This window comes from Pseudopodoces humilis, chromosome 6, assembly GCF_049639895.1.
Source record: "Pseudopodoces humilis isolate 2021_Gansu_Grassland_sample_001 chromosome 6, ASM4963989v1, whole genome shotgun sequence".
NCBI classification, from domain to species: Eukaryota; Metazoa; Chordata; class Aves; order Passeriformes; family Paridae; genus Pseudopodoces; species Pseudopodoces humilis.
The window spans coordinates 53,421,336-53,436,499 of NC_142205.1; the positions used below are offsets into that span (position 1 = coordinate 53,421,336).

Below are 15,164 nucleotides of genomic sequence, written 5' to 3' on the forward strand. Positions count from 1 at the left end.
ACGTCACTCGAACGTCTCTCGCGAGGCGCCCGCGCTCCCCGTGACGTCAGGCGCGCACGCCCCGCGGTGCGGCGGCGCGTGCGGGCCCGCCATGCTCCGTCTGGGCCCCGCGCTCCTGGCCCGCCTGGCCCGCCCGGCCCGGCCCCGCACCCTGCTGCGGCGGGGCGGGGCGGCGGCGGCGGGCGATGGCGAGGAGCGCTTCGTCTTCCTCGAGTACGAGCCGGACCCGGCTGAGAGGGCGGCGGCGGCGGCGCTACGCCGGGAGCGGGAGCTGAAGCCGCGGCGGGAGCGGCGGGCGCGGGGCGCGACGGCGGCGGTGCCGAGCCTGTCCGACCCGCCGGTGCCGCCGAGCGGCGTGAGCTGCTCGGGCTGCGGGGCCGAGCTGCAGTGCGGGGACGGCGGCGCGCCGGGATTCGTGCCGGCCGACAAGTACCGCAGCCTCCTGTCGGAGGGCCCCGCGGGGCTGCGCGGCGCCGTGTGCCAGCGGTGCTGGGCGCTGGCGCACCACGGCAGCGCCCTGCGGCTGCGGCTGCCGCCCGACGAGCACCGCCGCGTGCTGGGCGCGGCCCTGCGCCGCCCGCCGCGCCACGGCCGCGGGCCGCTGCTGCTCTATGTGCTCGACGTGATGGAGCTGCCCGACCCGGTGCTGCCGCAGCTGCCGGCGCTGCTGGGCCCCGACGTGCCCGCCGCGGGCGTGCTGGTGGTGGGCAACAAGGTGGACCTGCTGCCCGCTGACTGCCGCGGGCACCTGGGGCGGCTGCGGCAGCGGGTGGCGGCGGCCTGCGCTCTGGCCGGGCTGCGGGGAGCCGCGCTGGTGGACATCCGCCTGGTGAGCGCCAAGACCGGCTACGGTATGGAGGGGCTGGTCAGCCGGCTGCAGCGCTCCTGGAAATGCGCAGGAGATGTTTACCTGCTGGGAGCCACCAACTCCGGCAAGTCCACTCTCTTCAACACCCTGCTGCGCTCCGACTACTGCAAGTCCCGCGCCCCCGACATCATCGACAGGGCCACCGTGTCCCCGTGGCCAGGTCAGGGCACCGCTCGGCACTTTGTAGCTCGGGTAATGGGGGATGTGGGTTGCACAGAAAACGCTGAGCTGTGGGTCTCCAGGCTGCTCTAGGCCACCTCTGCAGCATGACAGCCTGTCATCAAAGGGGTACCTGCCACCCTCAGCACCTCCGTGGTGGGCAGCAAGCTCCAGAGGTGTGCTGTGCTTCAAATTGTCACCTGCGAGGAGTGGCTGAAGTGTTTAACCTGGAGAAAAGCGGATTTGAGAGACTTTATCACTCTTCATCTACCCAAAAGAAGCTGTAGCCAGGTGGGAGTCAGTCTTCTCTGTGGCAGCTAGTGACAGGAGAAAGGGACATAGCCTTAAGATGTACCATGGCAGCTTTAGGTTGGACATTAGCAGGAATTCTTCACCAAAAGGATGGCTAGACATTGGAATGGAATGCCTAGGGAGATGATGGAGTGATCATCTGAACCTGAGTGTGATCACTGAACCTGAATGTGGCACTCAGTGCCATGGTGTAGTCGACGTGGTGATGATCTCAGAGGCTTTTTCCAACCTAATTGATTCTGTGATTCGTCGGGCCAGCAGGAGTGGGGTGCATGTGCTGAGGGTGCTGCACATCCTGTAGCGCTAAGAGGCTTGGTAAACCAGAGTGGGTGTGTGTGCACCCCTGCCAGTTAGGATGGCACCTGATGCGCATGCCTTGCCCTGTCTGGAAAGGCCAGGAGGTGGAGTGGTGAGCACCTGTAGGCCAAACCAAGCTGTCTGAAGTTGAGACTTGTCTGAGGTGTACTGAGTCAGCACCACTCAGCTTTGAGACCCTTTTATTCAAACTAGGTGAGAGCAGGTCTTAAGCAGGTGGATGGCGGTTTTTTGTGTCACCTGACTGGGAAGTTAGTACTTTATGGGAGCAGCTGTAGTTCCACATCTGACCTTGTGTTAGTGGATTTCACCAAAAAGTTAGAGAAGCAGTTTTTTTTGTAATCTTGTTTCTCAGAGCTGAAATGTATCAGGTAGTGAGAGACCCAGAAGTGCCTTCTGTTTGTTTTTCCAGGAACAACACTGAACCTGTTGAAATTTCCAATTATTAACCCTACGTGTGACAGGATATTCCGAAGGCAGGAGAGGCTAAAAGAAGAGGCAGCAAAAACAGAAGATCAGCTAAGCATTGAAGAAAAAAAGTACCTTAATCAACTTAAAAAGCAAGGTTACCTAGTGGGTGAGTAAGGGTGTTACTTTTCTGCCCCTAATGAAAACACTGCATTACACAAAGGTTAAGTGATTTTGACCATTGTTTGCTCCCAGATTAATGGGGGCAAGACCTCTGTCTTCCCCATAAGCAGCATCATTACTACTTTTGAATACCTGTTAGCTGCTGTAGTAGCAGAGGGTTCCTCTGTGCAATGCCTCTCCTTCCTAAACAAGGCTGGCAAATTCTGATAGTTTAGTAGTTTGCAGGGATATCACAGTATGAGCCATCTCTTGTTGCCAAATAAAGAAAATAAGTTTAATTTTAAAGTCACATTTGGGCTGCAGGCTACAGGGGTTATGTATCATTTTAGCATGTATTCAAAAGAGGGGTTTGCCAGAAGATAGCTCTGGTTTTCAGGTAATTCTGTGTTTGGCAGTTGGAGGCACTGAAAAAAGAAGGCAGCCAGCTTTACCATAAATTTGAAGTAACAAAGTGTCTGTGATCTGGTCCCTGCTGAGATTTTGGGGCATGAGGAGTGCTAAGTAAGAATTATAGAAGGGATTTCATACCATTTTGGCTTTTGAGCACACAAATTTCTAGCCATATAGCGTCTTTATCGCCTTCATATTAGTGATGTGCATTTCTTTTAAGACGCGAAAGGGGCAGATGTTTGATTGAAGGAAAGCAAGTTAATAAGTAAATTACCAGGAAAATCTTTCATTTTAATCCAGGAAGAGTTGGAAGAACATTTCAACAGCAGAAGTCTAGTGCTGAGATTGACTTTGACCCTGACATGCTCTCCTACAGCATGGATGAAGATCCTAGAGATCCACCTAAGAAGCATGAGGAAAGGGAGGAGTTCACTCACAACGAAGTGAAGGATGCTCGGTGGTGTTTTGACACTCCAGGAATTGTAAAGGAAGACTGTGTAGGTAGTCTCTGGTGCTGCGTTTTGGAGTGACGGGGTTTGGGGGGACTGTTCTGCCTTAGCTGTGCCTGTGGCAGAATGTTTCTGTAGTGGGACAGTAGTCCTGGCATTAGGATTCTCTTAGTTTGGGAATTACATTAAGATAAGGTTTGTATTTACTTGAGAGGGGTTCATGTGGTAATGCTGTTGCATTTCTGCATCGTGCAATACGGCCAGCATCGCAAAGGAGCTGCAGGATTGCGTCACCAAGCTTCCACAACCTCTGAACAAAGGGACATAAGCAAGAGTGTTCTTAGCAAGTTCACACCAGCATCACCCAATGAAGCTGGCACTTCTTTAGCTCTCTCAACCTATGGAAAAAGGTGGAGCTTAGGAGGATTACCAGAGCTGTATGACCAAACCACATCTTAGAGAAAGCATTCTTCTGAAGCTAGGAGGATCTACAGTGTTGCTGCTACTGGCTGCAGTATGTCAGTCCTTTGTCAGTAGAGCAATGCTTTACTGAAGCCAGTGCTGACATAATGCACATGTCCAAAACAGGCATGTTTTGATTTTTGGTCGTTTTAATACTCATGCAGAGTTGCAGGTTATCTTTTGGGGAAGCTTAAATAGTACCGGGAGACAGGAATGTTCTGAAGAGAATGAAGTGCAAGGACTGTGCTGAGAGTTTGCAGCTTAAGTGCAGGTGCTGCTTTCGTGAGCACTGGAAGACTTAGTTGTTTAGTGATGTATTTGTCAGACCATAGTGTGCACTTAAGTCTCTGATAGACAGGATAAAGCCTGGCATCAGCTTAGAGACCTGGTTTGGTAACTTGAGACTGTGTGTGTTCTTCCCTTCTTCTGGAGTTGAATACATGTGGAAAATATTTCCTGCATCCAGAAATAGTTGCTGCTGTTTCTGATTCTGACTATCGTCATGCTCTCCTTTAGAGAGTTCCATGCCAATTTCAGATCAAATTTTGCTCCTGCAGTCAGTGTTCAATCTGAGTGGAAGACAAAGAGATTGTGGCAGATTTTGGCAGGGGAGTTTCTTGTTTCTCGCTTACTGTGTGAACCAGAATTGAACTGTTGGGTCAGGTGTTCTTGACATTGTTTTACTTGGTCTTTTTCCTCTATCAATATAATGCCAATACTAACTTTGTTGTCCCCATTGAAACATGTGGAATGAGTTATGACAATCTGTTTTGCAGGTTTTGAATCTCCTAACAGAGAAGGAAGTAAAGCTGGTTTTGCCATCACATGCCATTGTTCCACGGACCTTCATTCTCAAGCCAGGAATGGTCTTGTTTTTAGCAGCTTTGGGACGTATAGACTACTTAGAGGTAAGGGAAGAAAGGATTTTGGGAGCAGCTGCTTCATCTCTTACTGTAGTACTAGCCATAAAAGGCTTTCTGGGTAGCTTTCCCAGACCATTTAGTTGCTGCTTTAGAGATGATGAATCAGTTACTGAATCACAAGAAGCATGAAGTCAGAATGCCTTGGGATGGGTAGTTGAAAGGTTTGTTACTTGTTACCAGCATGCAGTATTACATAGTGTATAATGGGACTCGCTCTTGAATGCTGACAAACATCTTGAGTTTAGTGTGCTTCCCATGACTTACAAAGTGGCAGCATGAGGGAGAGAGGAGAATGTCATAATCAACAGGGAAAGTAGGTAGGTTTCCTCAGTTCTGTGTTTTGTGAAAGCTGTCTGCTAAGGGGAAAAGCACAGACATTTTTCTTTCCTGGCAGACCTCTGAAGAACTTCCCCGAGGAGGCAATTAATTTCATGTTTATTTTAGTTTCTGTAAAAAATATTTTTCAAATGTGCTGTGTGTCCCCCCTGCCAATCATTTCTTCCATTTATTAAGAATCCCATGCCATACACCTTTATTGTGTGGAGTTGACATCCTCTGATGCTTCCTCTGTAAGAGGCAGTTTCATAAGAACATTAGACATTATCATAAGTCTTAGATAATTTTTTCAGTAGCTTTCCCTGTTTTAGGGGTGTGTATGGCTCTTTCGTTTCAGTCTGCTTTCCAAGATCACCACAGAAATGTTGAATTGGTGCTTTGCTAAGGACACTCTTGGACCTGCTGGAAGAAAACCAGGAAGGTGGAGGGGGCAGGATTCTGGAAAGTAAAAACTGTCCGAGTATGGCAGGAGGCACACATTGATGTATCAGTCTTGTGTATCTGTATCCTCCTGAGATCATGGAGGACAGTTGTGCTCAGATCATGACAGAAGCTCCTGCCTCAGCTTCGACCTTTGAATTTGAAGGAATTCCTGCACTTATTCCCAGCTGCTTTCAGTGTTTGGAAAGGTCTCTCCCTTCTCTGACATTATTAGCTCTTCCTGGAAATGTGATGAGAGTGCCTACTGAAATTGCTCCAACAATTTTGTATAGCTTGAGAGCAGCTGGAACCAGATACCGTTGAATGAGTGCTGTGTGTTAGAAATGTAGAGTGATAGGAGCAGACCAGATGTCCATCACCTCTTAAGCTAAATAACTACACTGAGTTTGTTCTTGTGAATGAAATGAGAGCAAAGATCTCTCTTGGATGATTTGCCTGAGCTGAGCAGCTGTGCTGGGAGTAAATGTGGCATTTGGGGTTCTTTGAGGCAGGATGGTGAAGCTATGGGTCTTCTTTCCCAGGAGCTCAAATCAATTTTGTATAAACCCTGGCTGCTGTCTTTGGCAGAGGCAAGGACCTCTCAGACGGGGTGGGGACATCAAGCAGGCAGGTTTTCAACATGCAGGAAAGAAATGGGGCAGGAGAGAGCAATTCAGGGCTGCTTTTCTCTTAGCATAATTAACATCCTTTTGGTATTTATTTCAGGGAGAAAAACCTGCCTGGTTTTCTGTCTTGGCTTCTAACCTGTTGCCAGTCCATGTTACTGCACTGAGTAATGCAGACACCGTCTATGAGAAGCACACAGCCCAAGAGTTCCTAAAGGTAAGGGGGAACTTGTTGCTGCTGGTAGGCAGGACCCCTGTCTGCGGTACAACTGACAGGGAGCATCCACAAGTATCAGGAATTTGGGACTTGTGCAGTGGGTGAGTGGAGATGCACAGTGTGGAGCAGTCTTGCACAGACTGCATGGCTCAGGTGTGTTGGGAGAGAGCAGTCAAGATGATGCGTTTTCAGCAGAGTTTCTGTTTCCAGCATTCAGGCTAATAATATTGCAGTGCTCTGCTTACTCATACTTGGTTCTTGAACAGCCTTAAAGTGCAGGCAGCAACAGGGATATTTTCCATGGCAAACCTGCAGACTGGGGTTTCAGCACAGACTGCAGCTGAAAAATTTATTTATTATTTCCCTGCTGGATCTTCTGCACATATCTTCACCTCTTGGTGGTCTGACTTATTCCTTAGTATGGCAGTGTTCAGTGTAGCACTTGCAGATTGATAGGAGATGGGGTGAGCTGTCCCTGTCGTGATATTCCATTCCTGTACACATGGAGAACAAGTGCTGTCACTCACATCAAGGCAGCTGGCCTGATGCACCAGCTGCATCCTGCAGTGGGCCCTCCATCTTGGTTCACCTTCCACAGGGTTCCTCTGGATGTGATCCTGACCCTGTTCTGACACACCTCAAATAACTCCTGGAGGTTATTCAATCCAGCTGCTAATTGGCTCACAAATGTTTAATGTCTTTATTCTCCCTTGTGCCTTGCTTGCCAGATTGAGACAGGAGTGCTGAAGAATCTCTTGACTATTAAATCATTTCCCTGTGTTTTAATCTTAGGTTCCCATGGGTGGGGAAGAGAGAATGAAAGAGTTCCCCCCACTTGTCCCTCAGGACATTACACTGAAAGGAATTGGTACCACTGAGGCAGTTGCAGATATCAAGCTTTCCTCTGCAGGTAATTTAATATTTCTTCATTAGTTTGCTTTGCAGGGTCTGCATCCTAGAAACATTGATGGGAAGAGGCCTCTTAAGGGGTGAAGCTGTATTTCCTGCTCAGAGCAGGACTGTCAACAACACAAAATCATAGCAGCTATGACTTTGTCCAGCTGAAGTGTAGCAGCCTCCAATAATGGAGATTGACGGCCATGCTAGTACAGGATGGCAACATTGGAATACTTCATGCTCTGGCTGCCATACAGGTTCTACAGTAGCAGGAATGGCTGTGACACTGTCAGCTGTCAGGTGAGAGGGAAAGGGCCATTGATTGGAAAGTTTAATTCTTGTGGTTTTGGTAGCTCCCACCATCCCACTTAAGTTTATCAGGAAAGAGCTGTGTCTGAGGAGGGTAACGTGACTTCAGGTGCTGCCTTCTGTTAGGAAGGGGCTGGATGTGACCTTTGAGCTTGATTTCTCAAGCAACCACACGAGGGTAGCTCAGATTTTTAGCCACTCTGGGCAGCAGTAGTTTGTGTCAGAACCTTGTTTTGATCCTAGGGACTTCACTTCCTCACTGTCCGTATTCTCTCCGGCTGTGCAGGCTGGGTGGCGGTGACGGCTCACGCGGAAGAGGAATTGCTGCTCCGAGCCTACACTCCCAAGGGCACTGCGTTGGTGGTGCGGGAGCCTCCCCTTCTGCCTTACATCAGTACCATCAGAGGGGCCCGGATCCCAGGCACTCCTGCCTACAGGACCAAAAAGCCTCCTTCCTTTGTGGAAAACCTAAGAACCACGGGCAGCAGATAGCGCTTCTCATCATTGTATCAAGGCAGAAGACAGAACAGCCCCTGGAGAACCTTCAGGCTTATTGGTGTTCAGAAAATGTTGGACTTGTTTTGAAAGGCCAGCAGGCACATTTTGGAAAGCAGGCCCTGAGGGAAGCGCCACAAGTCCACGTCTGATCCAGGTGTTGAACTGCAGCTATTTTGAATGAACTGAGGGGCTGTGACCTTGCTGTGGGAGGGGAAACAGCTTCTCCCTGGGATCTGCATCAACGGGCAGATCCCTTTACCTGTCCTCTCTTGAAATATGGGATGGAAACTCACCTGCCTGACCTGATCTGACTTTGCTGCTCATAGAGTAGGTGGTTTCTTGCAGGCATGCTCCCTCATGTCAGAAATCATCAACTTACTCTTAAAGTGTTCTCATAGTTAAGGGGGTGGAGGGAGTTGGAAGGAGCAGGGAATGCTCCTGTGTGGGTATGACCCTCCTAGTGGCTGATACTGATTCAACAACATTGACCAAAAGTGGTGTTCTTTCTCCAGCATCTGGAGCAGATTAGAGTGTGCAGTATCCTGCTTTTGGACACAGGAAAAGAGATTTAATGAAAAACAGGTCTGCTCATGTGCCTGAAGAGGAAAGTTTTGCAGTTCACTGCTTTGATTTGGTTTCTATAGCTTGGGTACAGGTTTTTGAAACCAAGGGTATAGAATAAAACTTTACAAAGATGCTTTTTTGTTGATGTAGTTGATAAAGCACTCTTTGTGTGGGCATAAGCACCTTGCTAATCTCATGAAAGCTCCAGTGCAATAATAAGCATACTCAATCTGCCAAAGACAGGCAGACTGTGAGAGACACATGGCCAGCCAGTCTGCTGAAAAAGAGGCAAAAAAAGAGTATCTTCTAATCTCCTTACCATTTCACTGATGTTTTCCTCAGTCAGTCTGTTGTTCCTCAGAAGCAACTCTGCTGTCCTTGGGTCAGGCTATTGTCCTGAAGAAGCCTGGGTGATCAGCAGAAATCATTGGCTCATTCACCATCCTCTTCTCACCGTTCGTTGCCTGTGGGATGTATTGGTGTTCTTTTAAGGAAACCTGTCCCTTTGCCCTGCTCTTTGTTTCCCCCCAATTTTCAGCCCAGACCCACCATGTGGATCTGTCTGCAGCCCCTGCTCAGGGCTGCACTCACCCCGTGTGAGGCTGCCAGAGCCTCCTGTGGAGCCACTTTCCATGTTCTGCCATTTCCTTCAGCTCTTCCTTGCCTTGCACTGCCACTTCCTTCCCTGCTTTCCACGCTGGGGTCTGGTGAGATGGGCCGGGCCAAGCGGGGCCATGGTGGGTTTGAGAAGTGTTGGGTGCTGTGGGGTTTGAAGTTCAGCACTGCCTTGAGGGAGTTCCCTGTCCCTTGCTGGCGACTACCCCATTCACCCCATGTAGAAAATCAATTGTTCTTTGTGAAGGTCAATCTGCTGCCAGTGAACACAGGGAATATGTTTCATGTGTGTTCAGTCTGTGTCTAGACCAGAGTTCCTACTATACATTAAACAAAATATGTGCACCCTCACCTTGACTTCTCAGGAAGTCCTTTCTAGTTCTTTCTAGAAGAAAAAAACTGATGGCAGCACGTTCCTCACTGCTCAGGCTGTGACTCACACAGCTCTCCTGTTTTTCTTCTGTTTTTGTGTTGTGAAAACCAGCACATGTGTGGCCACTCCTAGGGTGTGCTTGGCAAGCATCAGAGCACAGGCAGCAAGCTCCAAAATGTGTTTTTTCCAACATGGATATATAGGACTGGAGCTGTCTTCCTGGCTGGATTTCTGTGTGCTGTTGGCAGGCCTCACATTTGGCTCCCAAAATTACTGAAGGAGTTGCCAGCAGGACTGGTGTGAGGATTATCTGTTTTAGCTGTGCTAATCTTCACAATGCTGTGATTTTCAATTTAACCTGCACAAAGGGGAAAAAACACATCTTTTTAATGTTTAAGAACAAGATTCTGGAAGTTTTTGGGTTTTTTTAATTCTTCTAAATTTACTTTTGTGGTGATGAAAGAGAAAATGCTATATTTACGTCAACTGTTGTAACACACACAGCAAACTAGCCCCTGTACAAATTCTGCCCATTATTTTTGAGCAGGCCATGGATTTGTCAAGTACTTTCCTTGACTTGCTCATAGTTAAATGGGAGAACCATGTTACTTTGTGTATTTCTTCAAGACTGGGTATCTTGAACATTTTTTAGCTGGCAAGAGGCTAAACAACTTCTTCATGTGTCTAGAAACAGCATGAGCAAGTCATGTCATTCAGTTTATGTCTTAAGCAAGAATACTGAGAAGAATGCAAAAGAATACTGACCCAGAGACCTCTGCATCTTGAACAAATGCACCAGTCCAAACTTCTTCCTGTATGAATTGCATGCATCAGATGGTGTTGAGAGAGAAAGAGTATCAAGAACTGCCAGAACTGCCAGCTTTAATATCACAACCCAAAGGCAGATGAAGGTATTGAAAGATACCAAAGTGACACCTATTCTTTTTCATCCCTGGCTGTGTGACAGGTGTGTGGATGAGGTACATCATGAAAAGGGACTGGTAGGCAGTGCTTCCCCTCTACACATCAGAGGTCTGAAAGGCACTGTAGCTTTTTGAGTTAAAGCCACCATAATGTTCTTGTGGGGTGATGCAGTTCTGCAGTGCCTGAATTCAGAGCCGTGTTAACAGGCCACAGGAGAATCCATCACTCCTGCCTGTCTAGCTGCCAGCTTAAAAGTATCTTCACTACTGATTTCCATAAAAACATCCATTGCTGAGCATAATAGTCATGGGCTGCAGAGGTGAATACCCCTGGCTCTGCCTTTTTGCTTTGTAAAGTTCTCACACATTTGGTGGCTTTAGTTCTTCCTGGAGCACTGCCTGGGGTGGTGTCACTCCATTCCCAGTGTGAGGCTATAATTTGCAGAGACTGTTCCTCAAACTTTTATAGAAGAATAAAAGTTTGGATATGTTTCCACCAGTGAAGTGTCTGGAAGAAGAAAGGTAAAATGATTAAGAACTTCAGACATTCAAAAAGTGAAGAAGAGGGAAAAAGCTGGAGCAAATAGAAGAAAAAAGTAAGTAGCAGAAACTGCTTAAAAGAGGACCGCATTTAGAGACATTTAAATTTTGTGGTCTTGTGTGCAAATCTTTACACAGGAAGATTTTAAAACTAGGGCCTAGACTTTGGGCCCCACAGAGCTTAAAAGAGTTCTACAGTGGGTTACAAGTGTTATAGAAACAGGGAAATGTAGATAGCTACAGTTTTTCTTCAGAAAACTCTCAGAAATCTGCCCACACAGATAAAATATGTCTCTGTGATCTGATGTATCCTCCATAGCCAAAACCACAAAAGAAAATGTACTACATTTGTTTTAAGGGTGCATCTGAACTCAGAAAGCAGTTCTTGAAATCAGAAATAATACCTTTACACATTTCCACATTTGCTAATTGAAAATAAAAATGTAACTACAAAATTAGTCCTGATCTTTCCCTGTATATGGCAGATTGTACTGCATTTAGTCTGAAATTAATAAACAGGTAGTCACATGAATTCTGAAATTTTAAATGAAGCTATCTACAGTTAGAAAAGAAAGGTTTTATTCTACACCTCTAGAACATTTGGTGTGACTTTGGTATATTTGTCTACAAAATGAGAATACCACTTCTACAGTACATTCTGTATTTGCAAAACAAGCACATTTAAATGAGGGAAGCCTGACAGTTTTTCTAGAAGTCAAGGCAGGCAAAGTTAGAGGTTAGAAGTAAGTCCTCGAGCTTCCAAATGTCAGATTTGCCAAGACCTTAATAAAATCTGGCAAATACAAAATACATTGTAAACATTAACAATGGGACAAGAAAATAAAAATATATCGAATACCCATGCAAAACTTCTGAGAATTTGCTGAACCTCTTGCAGTTATGGCGAGCAGAGGAAATGTGGGAGAAGAGAGAAAAGAAAAAAAAAAGTGTAAAAACATGGTATCCAACAGAGGGAGGTTAACCTCACTGATACACTGTTCATACTTCCCTACTCTACGAGGTGAGGGGGGCCCACAGGCACATACTGCTCCTTTTTGTCCAAAAAATAAGGGAAATTTAGAGAAGTAAGGTAATATCCTCCTAATATGTATTAGGAAGCGTGTCAGATAGATGCATGCATGCTAAGTGTTTCAAATTGGTGCCTTAGAGGACATTTTTTCCTGATTTGAACTAACTGTGAAATGCAGTAAATATCTTTGACTAGAACCTACCAGGCAATGAACTGCCAGGGATGCACTGGGCAAAATTTGAAGTTTATCTATACTGACAAAAAAATCCCACAGATTTTAAGGTTAGAGGTTTTTGGCTAAAACTGTAGTGGATAGGCCAATGTTTTTAAATTTAGGTATCCAATCTTTATGAATCCAGCAAACATTTTGGAAACAATCATTTCACATCCATTTTACAACACACCCACTTGTCACTGGGCTTTGTGCACTCTGGGCTCCCTCCATGGAACTCTAGGACTTGTGCTTACGTCTGTGTAGTAGCTCCCAGGAATTATTTTGTGATAATACATAATTCAACCTTTTTAAAAGAGCCCGTGACACTTTGAAATGCTGTGGTAGTCTGTACTGCTGAGTATGGAAGTCACAAAAAGGAATGAGTGTGTTTCAGGATCGCTGGCATCCATACAGACAAGCACCTTTAGATGAGTGAGGGAAATGGCAGACTGCCACTTGGTTTATTGCTGGCAGTCCTGTTTGAGAAGCAGGAGTTAAGAACTGGCAAATTAAGCCAGTTCACATTAAATTTTTTCAGGCTGCTCAATTTATTTAAATGTGATACTGGTGGCATACATCCTGAGGATGACCGACAGTGATGTCAGAACTTCACAGTATGTAAAGGTTCTGAGGCAAAGAAGAGAATGAACTGTATGCTGTTTGTGAAAAATAATGGGATTGACCCATTTAATATCTTACAGTAAATCAATAGGGGCTCCTGTGGGATGAAACCCTCAGCAAATTAACAATGTGTAATGACCTTGACAAATGAAAACCCTGAGAGCTGGGCTAAGAATACTGAGTCATTCAGAAAGCAGTGGGGATACTAATAAATGACATTTATTAGCCTAACTCCACAAGGACTGGCAAATTCTATTCTCCCCATTCTTAAGCCTACAAAAAAAAAAGGAAAACTGAAGACAAAGGGGGTCAGGAGGAGGCTGAGGGCTGTCAGTGCCCTCAGAAAGAGGGACATGTAGAGTGGCATAAGAAAGACACCAAAACTACAGGAAGCCTAGAAATAAACCAACCAGAAGTAAAATTGCTGATGTTTCCCCACAATGCAGGCCAAAGCAGTCCTGTTTGAACCATTCAGAGGCTTAGGTTAGGGTTATGAGACTTGATTCTCAAAAGGCAGCCTTTCAGTCAAGTTTTGATTGAGGGGACTTTATAGAATCACTGCAGAGTGCACTGCACTTGGCTGGCTAATGGAGCATGAGAGAGGTGAAGCTGATGGTGGTCAAAGGAGCAGCACTCTACAAATTAAAGGAACTGGCTCAAGTGGAAATGAACACCACTGAGAGTGGGCACAGAACTGTTGTACTCAAAGTTATCCATGTGTAACAGATCATTTCGCTGTCAAACTGAAGATCATTAAACATGCCTAACCCTTAGATAAATAAATTGAGGTTAAAGCTGTCATTTATGCTAAGCAAAGAGAAATTCTAGCAAAACAACAAATGAACAAAACACAAGCAAGCCCTTCAGCACATTTTGGGCAGCCTCTCTGAAAGTCAAGGCCAACCAACACAACAGGAGGAAAATAATCACAAGTATAAATCCTTGGAATGCTACTTTTAAGGGAATATATGCATTACGTTCAACTAGTTATAAAAAAACCATTTTGCTACATGTGGCTAATTTTTTAAAATTATGTTCTTTTCAGCGTTAACGTGTTTATCTTGAGCTACATTATGAACATACATTGTAAATGGATGCTTGTAACAATCTATTTCCAGTCTTGGGTTAGGACTAATGTACATGACAAATCTAAGTGTAAGGAAAGTGACATCATTCCATTTTCTGCCAGCAGGTCAGCATTTGAAAAAGCATAAGGAATAATACATATGTTTCTGATATTCAACAATCTATCAAAAAGTTTTATGTTGTTTTGAGTTCTGAAATTGCATCACATTTACATCAAGCCTCAAAACCATTTGTTGTGCTGGTAAGAAGATGAAAACCTAGATGGAAATGGATATAGGTTTAAAAGGAAGGAAAACCTCCTCTTTTATTGCTTTTAATCTTCTAACTTCAATTAAAATGATTTCTAGGAGAAATGCCAGAGGCTGCCTGAAGGAAATACATTTTCTGTTGATAAAAGTGGTGATTGTATTTTATTCATATTTGTGATGGAAGGGACACTAGTTTGACTGGGGCTTATTTACTTGGGTGCATATAAAACTTTAAATGATAGATTAGATTATTAATTCCTTCTCTGTGTTTACACAATGAATAAACATAATAGCATTCCTGCTGATACTGCCACTGATTTTTATTTACTTTCCAGAGTATCATGCATAGTGAGGTTTTACAACACACAGTTCATTTGAGCTTTGCTTTACTTCTGCTTTTACCTAAACCCATTTTGACTTTAAAGCATCTAAGCACTGCATAATTACTGATCAGTGTGGTCCAAGCAATCTGTGAATTTGTGATTGTGTAACTTGCCACTAAATGTTGCATCTTTACTTCCCTGAGTTGTGGATTACATGGGATATATCTTCCTTAAGCATCCAGACCTTTTCTATTTCTAGAATGCTAGAAATAAGCCAGAACTATCTTAGTTGAATACCTTTTTCTTCCTGGAGATTTACCACATTGAAAAAGAAGGACTTGCAGAATAATTCAGAATAATTTATGCCTACACAATACTGGATTCTTTGGGGCTTTTTCTACACCTTTTTGCAAATGGAATAGTGAATTACCAGGAGCACAGATATGATTAACTGGTTCTTCAGGTAGTCAGTAGATTACCAGGGAAAATAGTGACACAGGTAAATCAGATTGGGAAAAATATCCTTCAAAAATATTCTACTGGGAAAGTTTCAAAAAGGGAAAACAAAAAACCATTTACTGAACATGCTGTAAAAACTGAAGTATTTGAAAACAACCTAATCAGACTGATGACATCACAGGATTTTCATTAAAACTATATGTGGTCAGTATATGAGTAAAAACATTCTGGATTCCCACACAAAAGTGCTCCTGAATAGTTCTTTCTAACCCTGATTTCTGAAGTGATACATTCCTTTCTTTATGTTTGCTCTTGGGTTCCTGCAGCTTTCTTCTGCTAAATGTTAATGCAACTTAATTTTCCAAACAGGAAATGTCCTTCTGAACTTTCCAACTT

The 15,164-nt window shown here is 45.1% G+C and overlaps 1 protein-coding gene across 1 annotated transcript; it reads left to right on the forward strand.

Annotated features, from left to right (window-relative positions):
• Positions 1-91: 91 nt before the first annotated feature.
• NOA1 (nitric oxide associated 1) lies at positions 92-9,302 on the forward strand. Its single transcript, XM_005530319.3, has 7 exons — positions 92-1,028; positions 2,067-2,231; positions 2,936-3,132; positions 4,323-4,454; positions 5,952-6,068; positions 6,861-6,978; positions 7,561-9,302. Exons 1-7 carry the CDS (start codon positions 92-94, stop codon positions 7,764-7,766), a joined length of 1,872 nt encoding a protein of 623 aa, XP_005530376.2. The 3' UTR covers positions 7,767-9,302.
• The last annotated feature ends 5,862 nt before the right edge of the window (positions 9,303-15,164 follow it).

Excerpts from the sequence above, each read along its gene's own strand:
- NOA1 (XM_005530319.3), top strand. The coding sequence starts at position 92 with ATGCTCCGTCTGGGCCCCGCGCTCCTGGCCCGCCTGGCCCGCCCGGCC. Across the intron at positions 2,232-2,935 it reads AAAGCAAGGTTACCTAGTGG|GAAGAGTTGGAAGAACATTT; the intron begins GTGAGTAAGGGT and ends ATTTTAATCCAG. Across the intron at positions 4,455-5,951 it reads GACGTATAGACTACTTAGAG|GGAGAAAAACCTGCCTGGTT; the intron begins GTAAGGGAAGAA and ends TATTTATTTCAG.